This window comes from Salmo salar, chromosome 02, assembly GCF_965601325.2.
Source record: "Salmo salar chromosome 02, fSalSal1, whole genome shotgun sequence".
Taxonomy (NCBI): domain Eukaryota; kingdom Metazoa; phylum Chordata; class Actinopteri; order Salmoniformes; family Salmonidae; genus Salmo; species Salmo salar.
This window is the reverse complement of record NC_138292.1, coordinates 51018853-51031863: the sequence shown is the minus strand read 5'-3', so window position 1 is coordinate 51031863 and position 13011 is coordinate 51018853. Positions and strand designations below refer to the sequence as shown.

The 13011-nt window shown below is 42.1% G+C and overlaps 1 protein-coding gene across 1 annotated transcript in view; it reads right to left on the bottom strand.

The window, feature by feature from the left end:
* Positions 1 to 13011, bottom strand: part of LOC106585095 (tau-tubulin kinase 1) — a 53404-nt gene that overhangs the window by 23233 nt on the left and 17160 nt on the right. The window contains exons 7-10 of the mRNA XM_045705408.2: positions 5431 to 5496; positions 5051 to 5143; positions 4446 to 4571; positions 2444 to 2598 (exon numbers count right to left, since the gene is read on the bottom strand). Of these exons, the coding sequence (XP_045561364.2) occupies positions 2444 to 2598; positions 4446 to 4571; positions 5051 to 5143; positions 5431 to 5496 (440 nt within the window). The remainder of the gene's footprint in view (positions 1 to 2443; positions 2599 to 4445; positions 4572 to 5050; positions 5144 to 5430; positions 5497 to 13011) is intronic.

Here is a 13011-nt window from a genome sequence, read left to right as displayed (position 1 = left end):
TTACAATGGCAAGAAGACAAAGATGAATGGATGCACATGCCGTGTTAGCACTGCTACTAGATCTGAATGAAAATAACTCATGACATCTGATTATTCTTCAGGTTCTGAGCCGCAGCGTGAACCAACACCTCCAAGGTCTTAACGAATAGAAGGCAGAACGATGCGCATGCGGCAGGTGCCCTCGCCTCCATTAAATGAAATGTGAGACAAGAGAGAGGAAGAGACGGCACCGTTTGGATACAACAAGCCAGTGACGATACTACAGGTTGATTGTCAGCACAAAATGTCATCACAGAGAGCAGGCCCCAGGGGCGTAGCCAGAAGTTCGATGGTAGGAGGCCTGCTGAAGTTTGGATAGGCAATAATAATAATAATAAATGTATTATTTTTTTGTTTTTGCTCAATCTGATTGGGTGGGTTCGGCAGGGCCTGGCACCCCTGTGGTGGGTCTGTGCCCACCCAGGCCCACCCATGCTTACGCCCCTGACAAGCCCTTCATCTCAAGAAAAAAACAACATCAGCAACAGCAGTCACCAGCTGGAAGCGGTTATTTCTATCCTGTGGAGCATTCGATGGAAAGAGTGTGTAGGCTATATGGAGCGCTTCGGGTCAGACATATAAGGGATACCTTTCTTTGGAGAAATCATGTCACGGGATTGCTTCAGAGAGATCATGCGTCACCTTCTTTTTGCTGATAAAGAAATGAGAATGCGATGCCTGGAAACAAATTCGCCATGGTATCCGACGCATAAATAATTGACTCTTTTTTACTGCTGTCATATCGATACTTATATTCATTATAATGACATTATTACTTTTGTGCAGATTTTCACTATTTATCAAGTACACTTGGTGCTGATTGTAAATGTGTACTTTGTGTTTTTACATTTAGCCTACAATAACATAAACGAATGAAAATGCTATTGTGTTATTTGAAATGGGGTTTTTTTATTACTCAAATGTTACCTTCATAAACACAACCAAATTATAATTTTTGCTATATCATATATGACATGTATGAATTACACTGTTAGAGTGTTGCAGTCAGAATCAATCCTCATTAGCCTGAAGGAGGTTCCTCGAGGCCCAGTGGTTATAGTGATAAATGAATTGCAAGCAGAAAGTTGCCCTGCAGTGTATGATCATGTAAAATGGTGGACTTTCCTTTTAATCCTAATGGTAAATACACTGCTCAAAAAATTAAGGGAACACTTAAAAACAACACAATGTAACTCCAAGTCAATCACACTTCTGTGAAATCAAACTGTCCACTTAGGAAGCAACACTGATTGACAATAAATTTCACATGCTGTTGTGCAAATGGAATAGACAACAGGTGGAAATTATAGGCAATTAGCAAGACACCCCCAATAAAGGAGTGGTTCTGCAGGTGGGGACCACAGACCACTTCTCAGTTCCTATGCTTCCTGGCTGATGTTTTGGTCACTTTTGAATGCTGGCGGTGCTTTCACTCTAGTGGTAGCATGAGACAGAGTCTACAACCCACACAAGTGGCTCAGGTAGTGCAGCTCATCCAGGATGGCACATCAAGATCCAAGATTGGCAAATTCGCCACTGGCGCCCTGTGCTCTTCACAGATGAAAGCTGGTTCACACTGAGCACGTGACAGACGTTACAGAGTCTGGAGACGCCGTGGAGAATGTTCTGCTGCCTGCAACATCCTCCAGCATGACCGGTTTGGCGGTGGGTCAGTCATGGTGTGGGGTGGCATTTCTTTGGGGGGCCGCACAGCCCTCCATGTGCTCGCCAGAGGTAGCCTGACTGCCATTAGGTATCGAGATGAGATCCTCAGACCCCTTGTGAGACCATATGCTGGTGCGGTTGGCCCTGGGTTCCTCCTAATGCAAGACAATGCTAGACCTCATGTGGCTGGAGTGTGTCAGCAGTTCCTGCAAGAGGAAGGCATTGATGCTATGGACTGGCCCGCCCGTTCCCCAGACCTGAATCCAATTGAGCACATCTGGGACATCATGTCTCGCTCCATCCACCAACGCCACGTTACACCACAGACTGTCCTGGAGTTGGCGGATGCTTTAGTCCAGGTCTGGGAGGAGATCCCTCAGAAGACCATCCGCCACCTCATCAGGAGCATGCCCAGGCGTTGTAGGGAGGTCATACAGGCACGTGGAGGCCACACACACTACTGAGCCTCATTTTGACTTGTTTTAAGGACATTACATTAAAGTTGGATCAGCCTGTAGTGTGGTTTTCCACTTTAATTTTGAGTGTGACTCCAAATCCAGACCTCCATGGGTTGATAAATTGGATTTCCATTGATTATTTGTGTTATTTTGTTGTCAGCACATTCAACTATGTAAAGAAAAAAGTATTTAATAAGATTATTTGTTTCATTCAGATCTAGGATGTGTTGTTTAAGTGTTCCCTTTATTTTTTTGAGCAGTATATATATCAGGGTCCTTACCCCACCATGGCGACGGTGGGCCGTGTGTTGTGCTGTGGTTGGGTGGAGGCGCTTGTTGACTGTGTGGAGTCTGTCCCTCCTTTCTCCCAATCAAACGGCTCATTTTCTGTGATGATGTGCTCCTTCATGCTGTTCTCAAACACCGACATCAGCAGCTGGGAAATAAAGGAAATTTGACTTTGGCTACATCCCAAATGACACCCTAATCTTTAAATACACCCTTTCCGTTGACCAGAACAGCAAACGGCCAAATAGAAAACAACTCCAAATTAGACTCTGGTTGTGTCCAAACGGCACCCTATTTCCTTTATATTGTAGTGTACCTCTCTGGTCAAAGCAGTGCAGTATATAAGAAATAGGGTGTCCTTTTAGATGCAATTTTGTTATTGGAAATAGCATAGGGAGAACTAGGAAGTATTGATGAAGTCAATATATCAGTTTGTGTGAGCATACAAAAAAGTCCCCGGAATAGTGAGATGGTGGCCGGTCAAAAAAAAGAAACGTTTGTGGGAGCATTTCAAAACACTTTTAATTAACCTGTTAGGGCTAGGGGGCAGTATTTGCACGGCTGGATAAAAAAAATGTACCCGATTTAATCTGGTTACTAATCCTACCCAGTAACTAGAATATGCATATACTTATTATATATGGATAGAAAACACTCTAAAGTTTCTAAAACTGTTTGAATGGTGTCTGTGAGTATAACAGAACTCATTTGCCAGGCAAAACCCTGAGACATTTTCTGACAGGAAGTGGATACCTGATGTGTTGTATTACCTTTAAACCTATGCCATTGAAAAACACAGGGGCTGAGGAATATTTTGGCACTTCCTATTGCTTCCACTAGATGTCACCAGCCTTTACAAAGTGTTTTGAGTCTTCTGGAGGGAGATCTGACCGAACAAGAGCCATGGAACGATGATGGCCCATTAGACACCTGGCGCGCGAGTTCATGTTGGGTACCCTCGTTCCAATACGTTATAAAAGAGTATGCATTCGTCCACCTTGAATATTATTCATGTTCTGGTTAAAAAAGGCCCTAATGATTTATGCTATACAACGTTTGACATGTTTGAACGAACGTAAATATATTTTTTCCCCTCGTTCATGAAGTGAAGTCCGGCGGGCTTAGATCATGTGCTAACAAGACGGAGATTTTTGGACATAAATGATGAGCTTTTTTGAACAAAACTACATTCGTTATGGACCTGTGATACCTGGAAGTGACATCTGATGAAGAAAGGTAATGGATTATTTACATAGTATTTTCGATTTTAGATCTCCCCAACATGACGACTAGTCTGTATCGCAACGCGTATTTTTCTGGGCGCAGTGCTCAGATTATTGCAAAGTGTGATTTCCCAGTAAGGTTATTTTTAAATCTGGCAAGTTGATTGCGTTCAAGAGATGTAAATCTATAATTCTTTAAATGACAATATAATATTTTACCAATGTTTTCTAATTTTAATTATTTAATTTGTGATGCTGACTTGACTGCCGGTTATTGGAGGGAAACGATTTCCTCAACATCAATGCCATAGTAAAACGCTGTTTTTGGATATAAATATGAACTTGATAGAACTAAAAATGCATGCATTGTCTAACATAATGTCCTAGGAGTGTCATCTGATGGAGATTGTAAAAGGTTAGTGCATCATTTTAGCTGGTTTTATGGTTTTGGTGACCCTGTCTTTGAATTGACAAAACATTACACACAACTCTTGTAAATGTACTGTCCTAACATACTCTAAATTTATGCTTTCGCCGTAAAACCTTTTTGAAATCGTAAAACGTGGTTAGATTAAGGAGATGTTTATCTTTCAAAGGGTGTAAAATAGTTGTATGTTTGAAAAATTTGAATTTTGACATTTATTTGGATTCAAATTTGCCGCTCTTGAAATGCACCTGCTGTTGATGGAGTGCACCACGGGGGGGACGCCTACGTCCCACCTAGCCCATAGAGGTTAAAGTACTTTCCTTATTCTCTATACTGCGAAGGTACCTGATAATCCGGCTTGGTGTAGTAGTCCAGGCCCAATACATGGTCGAGGAAGATATGAAACTCTGAAGGCATGTGTTTCAGCAACATCCTATGGTCATATCGCTCTTTTATCTGCCCAACTTGCTCCTGCGCAAAAAAAACAGAATAAAACATTATATATTTGTTTGACTTTATTTAATTGTCATTCAGTGGCTGAACAAACCAGTCCTTTTCCCCTTCCCCCTCCATTTGCCCATTACGTCATAGTCACAAGTGTCCGAAAGCGGATGGAGTGAAAATGATCAAGGGTGTAGGGGCAAATTAGACCATCCTTTATGCAACTTCAATGGAGCCAACACACACTGTGATATTTGGAGTTTGCACAATTTCATAAAAAGTATCGAGAGGCGTACAAAATTATATGCCACATGCATTTAATTCTGATTTTGAGCCGCAACTCATATTACAAATGAAATACCTACTAAATGAAATGTTTAACTGTTACTAAAATTGTCAAGAGTTGAAAGAAAAAAAGCTTGTTCAGCTTGCGTATTATTTTATTATTTGACTTTAACGATTCGCTAGAAATACAGTGGGTCTGTCGTGGACGAGTGCAGTGACTCTACCTTGTCCTTGATTTTCCGCCATGGTAGCTGTCCAACTGCAAATTCCACCAACATGTAAAATAAAGACCATAGGTCATCATGGCGACCCATTTCCTGGGGAGAGAAAAAATAAAAGTAAAGATTATGAATGATATCTTCATCCATGCTATATCGTTTCAATTAGTACAGTACACCCTTAATAGTGCCTAAGGTTGCCCCCATAGAGATCCTATTAAATAACTAGAGGGGGTATGTATTCTAATTCCTTATTATTATAGTTGCCCGCCACCAATTGACAGTACAACAACACAATGAACAAGTTCTAAGTTTATTTCAAAAGAGCAAAATTGGCAGAAAACATTTCCGAGCATATACATTTCGACAACGTGAACATTGTTTACTTTGTTTTTATGTGCGTTGACTGAGGCATATCGGACAGTTCCTCGAAAACCTGCAACAGTTCTCGGCTGAAAGGAAATAAAACAGTATTAGTGATGGACTAATATCAAGATGCATATACATCAATGTCTTGGAAAAATAACAATTCTAACACATCTTCCTTCTAGGTTTATCCCTACTGTTCACTCCCCAAAATCTGGTGGTTTTAAAAAATATTCCTATCTGACATTTAAAAAAAAAAAAGTTTACTTAAATGTGATGGAAATAATAAGGACAACAAATGGAACAAAAACAATTACTGGTAACGATTTACATTACACTAGCATTCATCCCACATCCGTTAGCGCCAAATAAACATGACACAACAGCTACATAGAGGATACATGCAATACAAGCCATCTTAAGACCCAAAAGCACATCATCGAACATGCTATATTTGACCTTGACTATACGATCTGACATGTGCTATAAGATGCCGAAGTCAGATATAGGTAATATCAATGATTTTGTTGCCAGAATTTAGTGCCGTAGAGGAGTTATGGATGCTTAATGTAAACACAGTCAATCTAAATTGTAAAAATAAAAGCTAAATAATAAAGTAGTCAGAAACATAATTGAGGGGTCACACCAGGAATCTGTACACTAATCCTACTAAAAGCTCATGAATGCATGTCTGTGTGTGTTTGGCTCAGTAAGCGACTTGGGTAAAATCATAATGGTATTATAATGTAGTTGAGCTAAATTCCATTTTAATCCAGTCAATATAAATAATTAATATTCAATGAACTTGAATTGTAATATTTCAATAACTCCTTTATTCCTTAGAACTTTTTCCTAAATGTCGATTCATTTCCTAAACTGACAATCTGAAAATTGAATTGCGCCTCTCTAGCTTAGTTTAGTAACTCAATCTCTTGTGTTTGGCTTGAGATGGCAGTATCAGTGGCGTGGAACATGCTGTTCGTTCTCACATTACCCTCATGGTTTGCTGGTGCCATGACCTTAGCTCCGAGTGGAGCAAACTGAACGCGCACGGTCGAGTTCCACGGTCTCGAACACTGAGTACCGAGCTCTCAGAGGTAGACACTGGGGCTGCATCCCGAATAGTACTATTTGGGACGCATCCTAGGTTTAGATTTGACAGGGAAGGATGCCCCGTTATTGTCAACAATAACACCCCCTGTGCTCTTATCTGGTTATTACAGAGAGAGGCTGCCTGTATGTCAGTTGACATACTGTATGTATGCAGACATGTGGCTGTTAGAGACATGAGAAACTTCCACATTGCTCTAACTTACACTTAGATATTCCGTTGCTTTCAACTGCATATGCATCAGAATAAGGACCCTACTCTGACACATAGATATTCTGTTTCTTTTAGGTTTTAGCTAAGTGTAAGTTAGAGAGCGAGCAATAATGTACAAATGTCTCACATCCGAATATGGCTCTAATATTATTGCTATGTACTGTAGATAGATCCACTTATAACTGTTGCTATATAAAATAGCTGCAAGCAACAATAACGGGGTCCTAGCAATAGAAACAGCACCACTTGGTTAACTATTGATGTAAGTAGAACAGAAAGGTTGAAAGTGGGTGTTCTTAGTGTGACCCCTCTGCTATGAGGAGAACAGAAAGCTTGGTGACCACACTCACGTCACTCTGTCACCATGCACGTGACAGCCATGGCGGAGCAAGGATCTGATGGAGAAACGGGTTGGAGCATGCACTTCAAAATCAAATATCCAAAGGAACTGTAAAACACAAAACAAAGGCAAGCACTGAAACAAAAGGAATTAATAAACATAAGGAAATGTAACAGAAATAGGCACACATCACATAGAAAAAGTGACATTCATAAATCCAAATTACACATAGTAAATGGCAGTAACTTGTCAAACATTTTCTATTGGCTTTTATGTAATAGAGAGAACTATATACAGAAAATGTGTCAGTTTGATTTGTGGGAACTGCTGGTGACTGGGGACCTTACTTTTTTCAACTGGCTGTTTTCAAGTTTCAAAACACTGCATCCCATTTTTTCACCTACTGTAGGTATGAAAGTGGATTGAGTGGTATCCTATCCAAGAGGAAATAATGTGCATGAAACAGCCTTAATAATACCTATATAATGGTGTTATATAGTCTGTAATAACAGATTATTACAAGTTAAAACACCCAAAACATAGACGTAATACGTATAGGGCCGGTTTCCCAGACACAGATTAGGCCTAGTCTTGAACTAAGACGCACTAGTGAATGAGTTTTAGTCTAGAAATAGACTTCATCTGATTACACATTGTCACATCCTGACCCGAGTAAGATATAATTTTCTATAGTAGACTAGGGCAGGGCGTGACAGGGGGTGTTTTGGGTTGTTCTAGGTTTTCTATTTCTATGTTTAAGTTCTAGTTTTTCTATTTCTATGTTGGGATTGTTTGGGGGTTGATCTCTAATTGGAGGCAGCTGATCCTCATTGCCTCTGATTAGAGATCATATTTAAGTAGGTTTTATTTCTCTTGCTGCTCCATCCCACGCTGCTTGGTCCTTTGGTGGTGGGTGATTCTGTCACGGCTGTTTGAAGGAGCGGACCAAAATGCAGCGTCGGTTTCGTTCCACATATTTATTAGTTAGTGAAACTTAATGCAATAACAAAGACAAACTTACTGACAAAACAACAATCAGTTACGCAGGAGGAACAAACACACTCACAACATATAATAACCCACAAACAGGAAGAGAAAAACCACTACTTAAATATGATCTATAAACAGAGGCAATGAGGATCAGCTGCCTCCAATTAGAGATCAACCCCAAACAACCCCAACATAGAAATAGACAAACTAGAACTTAAACATAGAAATAGAAAACATAGAACATCCCAAAACACCCCCTGTCACGCCCTGCCCTACTCTACTATAGAAAATGACATCTTACTAGGGTCAGGACATGACACACATAAAACTCCCTGAAAAGTGGCCTAATCCTGCAGCATTACATACTCAAAATAGTAAACCAGCTTCAATCAAATATAAACGTGTTAAAGCCATACATTTTGGCAGCTGATATGTAATTTGACAGATGCCTCAAGATAAAGCTAACTCTGAAAGCATTTTTTCCCAGCAGCACCTGATATATTTATATATTTTTTATGTAACCTTTATTTAACTAGGCAAGTCAGTTAAGAACATATTCTTATTTACAATGACGGCCTAACCCGGCCAACGCTGGGCCAATTGTGCGCCGCCCTATGGGACTCCCAATCACGGCCGGATATGATACATCCTGGATTCGAACCAGGGACTGTGGTGACTCCTCTTGCATTGAGATGCAGTGCCTTAGACCGCTGCGCCACTTTGGAAACCCAATATGTCAATATATGAAAACGTCCCAAGAGTTTACAAAACCCATCAACATTGAACATGCCCCTAAACCTGCTACTCAGCTACTGCATAAAGGACAAAGACAAGTTATAGAAAATAAATTAGCATGCCATAATCTCTACATAAATAATATTTTCCACTTCTCAGAAGCAGTCATGGAAAACAAGATTTCTTATAAACGCCTGATGTGTGCCACGAGAGGAAAAATAGCTCCACTATTTATTACCCACAATGATTTATTCAGTTATCAGGGAGGGAAAGTGAGAGAGGATCCCTCTTCATTGCGGAGAGAACACTGGAGTGTGTAGCAGCTGGTAGGTCTTTCACTGCACAGGCACTGAATGCTAACGGCTGAGTGCTAACAAATATGCTTTTTGGCTAATGGCTGGGGGCTAACAGCTACATGCTAACAAAAATGCTTTGTGGCTAATGGCTAAGGGGCTGACATAGTGGCAAGGTGAAGGTCATTTGGACTGGGGAGGCCCCTGACACTTGCTTCCCTGGAGACCTGGCTGCCTAGGGGTACGGGAGAGGCATACACTGCTAATGGCCAGGGACTGGGGGAAGAGGGAGATGAAGAGAGGGAGGGGAGATGGAATGAGGAGGAGGGAGTGATAGAGGGAGGGAAGCAGGGGTAAAGAACGAGAGACAGACATGGAAGCAGGGGGAGTTAAATAAAACGAGATGGAGAGACAAACAGGCAGGAGAGAGGTAGACAGAAAGAGGGAGAAGCAAATGGGAGAGAAAAAGGGAGGGATAACGATAGAGAGAGAGGGAGCCAGAGCCTCGCATTCATCACGAATCAATGAGCTGAAGCTGACTCAGCTGTACTGCCTAGAAGGGAAAAAAAATCAGAGAGCAAGAGAAGGGGAAAAGGAGAAGGGGAGCGAGAGGCGATGCCATAGCCCACTGACGCATGCAAAAGCAAATTAAATCTCACACTGCTGCACTCAGAGCTCTGAATGCATGAGGACACAGAGTGTTAGCGCCAGAGATATGAGAGGAGATGGGGGAGATGTAGAGGGGTAGAGAGAAATAGAGGAGAGCAGATAGTGACTGAGTAAAAGAGATGAGAGGAGAGAAATAGAAAGATGGGAGAGTAGGAAAGTGGAGGGAACGGGGAGAGCGGTGCCTAAGAGATGGGAGGCAATAGAAGGGGAGAGAAATGGAAAGAGTGGATGGAAAGGGAGAGGAGCTGAAAGAGAAATGGAGTGGATGAGAGAAATTAATAAGAGGCAAGAGGGGAAAGGAGAGAAGATACTTGAGAGAGTCTAGAAAAAGGAGGGGAGAGGAGAAGAGGAAAGAAGGGAGGAAAAAGGAGAGAGATAAAGGGGGAGAAGATTCCAGGGTAGAGAAGGACAAATGCATAAGCAATTGATGAGAGGGAGAAGAAAGGAGAGGAGGTGAAAGTGCTAGAAGAGATTAAGGGAGATAAAAGGATAGGGAGAAGAGGAAATGACAGGATGGAAGTGGAGGAGAAGAGAAGAAGAGGGAAGATCAAAGAGGGGAAGAAGAGGAGAGATTGAAAATGCAGTCAATAAATTAAATCAAATTTTATTTGTCACATGCGCTGAATACAACAGGTGTAGACAAAGCAGTGAAATGCTTACTTACAAGCCCTTAATCAACAATGCAGATTCAAGAAGAAAAAAAAAATGGAGAAAAAAAAGTATTAAAGAGCAGCAGTAAAATAACAATAGCGAGTCTATATACAAGGGGTACCGGTACAGAGTCAACGTGCGGGGGGCACCGGTTAGTCGAGGTAATTGAGGTAATATGTACATGTAGGTAGAGTTATTAAAGTGACTATTCTTAGATAATAACAGAGTAGCAGCAGCATGGGGGGGCAATGCAAATAGTCTGGGTAGCCATTTGATTAGAAGTTCAGGAGCCTTATGGCTTGGGGGTAGAAGCTGTTAAAAAACCTCTTGGACCTAGACTTGGCGCTCCGGTACCACTTACTGTGCGGTAGCAGAGAGAACACTATTATGACTAGGGTGGCTGGAGTCTGACAATTTTCAGGGCCTTCCTCTGACACCGCCTGGTATAGAGGTCCTGGACGGCAGGAAGGTACCAAAGGTATCTATATCCACAGTAAAACGAGTCCTATATCGACATAACCTGAAAGTCCGCCCAGCAAGGAAGAAGCCACTGCTCCAAAAACCGCCATAAAAAAGCCAGACTATAATTTGCAACTGCACATGGGAACACAGATTATACTTTTTGGAGAAATGTCGTCTGGTCTGATGAAACAAAAATAGAACTGTTTGGCCATAATGACGATCGTTATGTTTGAAGGAAAAAGGGGGAGGCTTGCAAGCCGAAGAACACCATCCCAACCATGAAGCATGGGGGTGGCAGCATCATGTTGTGGGGGTGCTTTGCTGCAGGAGGGCCTGGTGCACTTCACAAAATAGATGGCATCATGAGGCAGGAAAATGATGTGGATATATTGAAGCAACATCTCAAGACATCAGTCAGTAAGTTAAAGCTTGGTCACAAATGAGTCTTCCAAATGGACAATGACCCCAAGCATACTTCCAAAGTTGTGGCAAAATGGCTTAAGGACAACAAAGTCAGGGTATTGGAGTGGCCATCACAAAGCCCTGACCTTAATCCTATAGAAATGTTATGGGCCGAACTGAAAAAGCATGTGCGAGCAAGGAGGACTCAGTTACTCTGTCAGGAGGAATGGGCCAAAATTCACCCAATTTATTGTGGGAAGCTTGTAGAAGGCTACCCGAAACGTTTGACCCAAGTTAAACAATTTAAAGGCAATGCTACCAAATACGAATTGATTGTATGTATGTAAATGTCTGACCCACTGGGAATGTGATGAAAGAAATAAAAGCTGAAATAAATCATTCTCTCTTCTATTATTCTGACATTTCACATTCTTAAAATAAAGTGGTGATCCTAACTGACCTAAAACAGGGAATTTTTACTTGGATTAAATGTCAGGAATTGTGGAAAACTGAGTTTAAATGTATTTGGCTATGTTGTATGTAAACTTCCGACTTCAACTGTATGTGAGAATGCTATTCATTGACTTCAGGGACCCTGGGCATATTTCTTTTTGTGTTTTTCAACACCATAGTGCCCTCAAAGCTCATCACTAAGCTAAGGACGGGACTTAACACCTCCCTCTGCAACTGGATCCTGGACTTCCTTATGGGCCGCCCCCAGTTGGTAAGGGTAGGTAACAACACATCCGCCACGCTGATTCTCAACACAGGGGCCCCTCAGGGGTGCGTGCTCAGTCCCCTCCTGTACACCATGTTCACTCATGACTGCACGGCCAGGCACGACTCCAACACCATCATTAAGTTTGCCGATGACACAACAGTGGTAGGCCTGATCACCGACAATGACGAGACAGCCTACAGGGAGGAGGTCAGAGACCAGGCTGTGTGGTGCCAGGACAACAACCTTTCCCTAAACGTGATCAAGACAAAGGAGATGATTGTGGGCTACAGGAAAAGGAAGACCGAGCACGCCCCCATTCTCATTCACGGGGCTGCAGTGGAGCAGGTTGAGAGCTTCAGGTTCCTTGATGTCCACATCACCAACAAACTAACATGGTCCAAGCACACCAAGACAGTCGTGAAGAGGGCACGACAAAACCTATTCCCCCTCAGGAGACTGAATAGATTTGGCATGGGTTCTCAGATCCTCAAAACGTTCTACAGCTGCACCATCGAGAGCATCCTGACTGGTTGCATCACTGCCTAGTATGGCAACTGCTTGGCCTCCGACCGCAAGGCACTACAGTGGGTAGTGCGAACATCCCAGTACATCACTGGGGCCAAGCTTCCTGCCCTCCAGGACCTCTATACCAGGCGGTGTCAGAGGAAGGCCCTAAAAATTGTCAAAGACTCCAGCCACCCTAGTCATAGACTGTTCTCTCTGCTACCGCACGGCAAGCGGTACCGGAGCGCCAAGTCTAGGTCCAAGAGGCTTCTAAACAGCTTCTACCCCCAAGCTATAAGACTCCTGAACATCTAAACTTCCGACTTCAACTGTAAACTAACTTCAAAGGCCAGGGATTATGATGATGTGAATGACAATGGGATGAACATTTAAACTCAATTTGGAAATGGAGAGGCTTTCACTTGACACGCAAATAGTCTTATTTAATTATGATATTGTAAATAGAAATCGTTTTCTGAGTCATTTTAAAATGCTTATCAATACCTGATA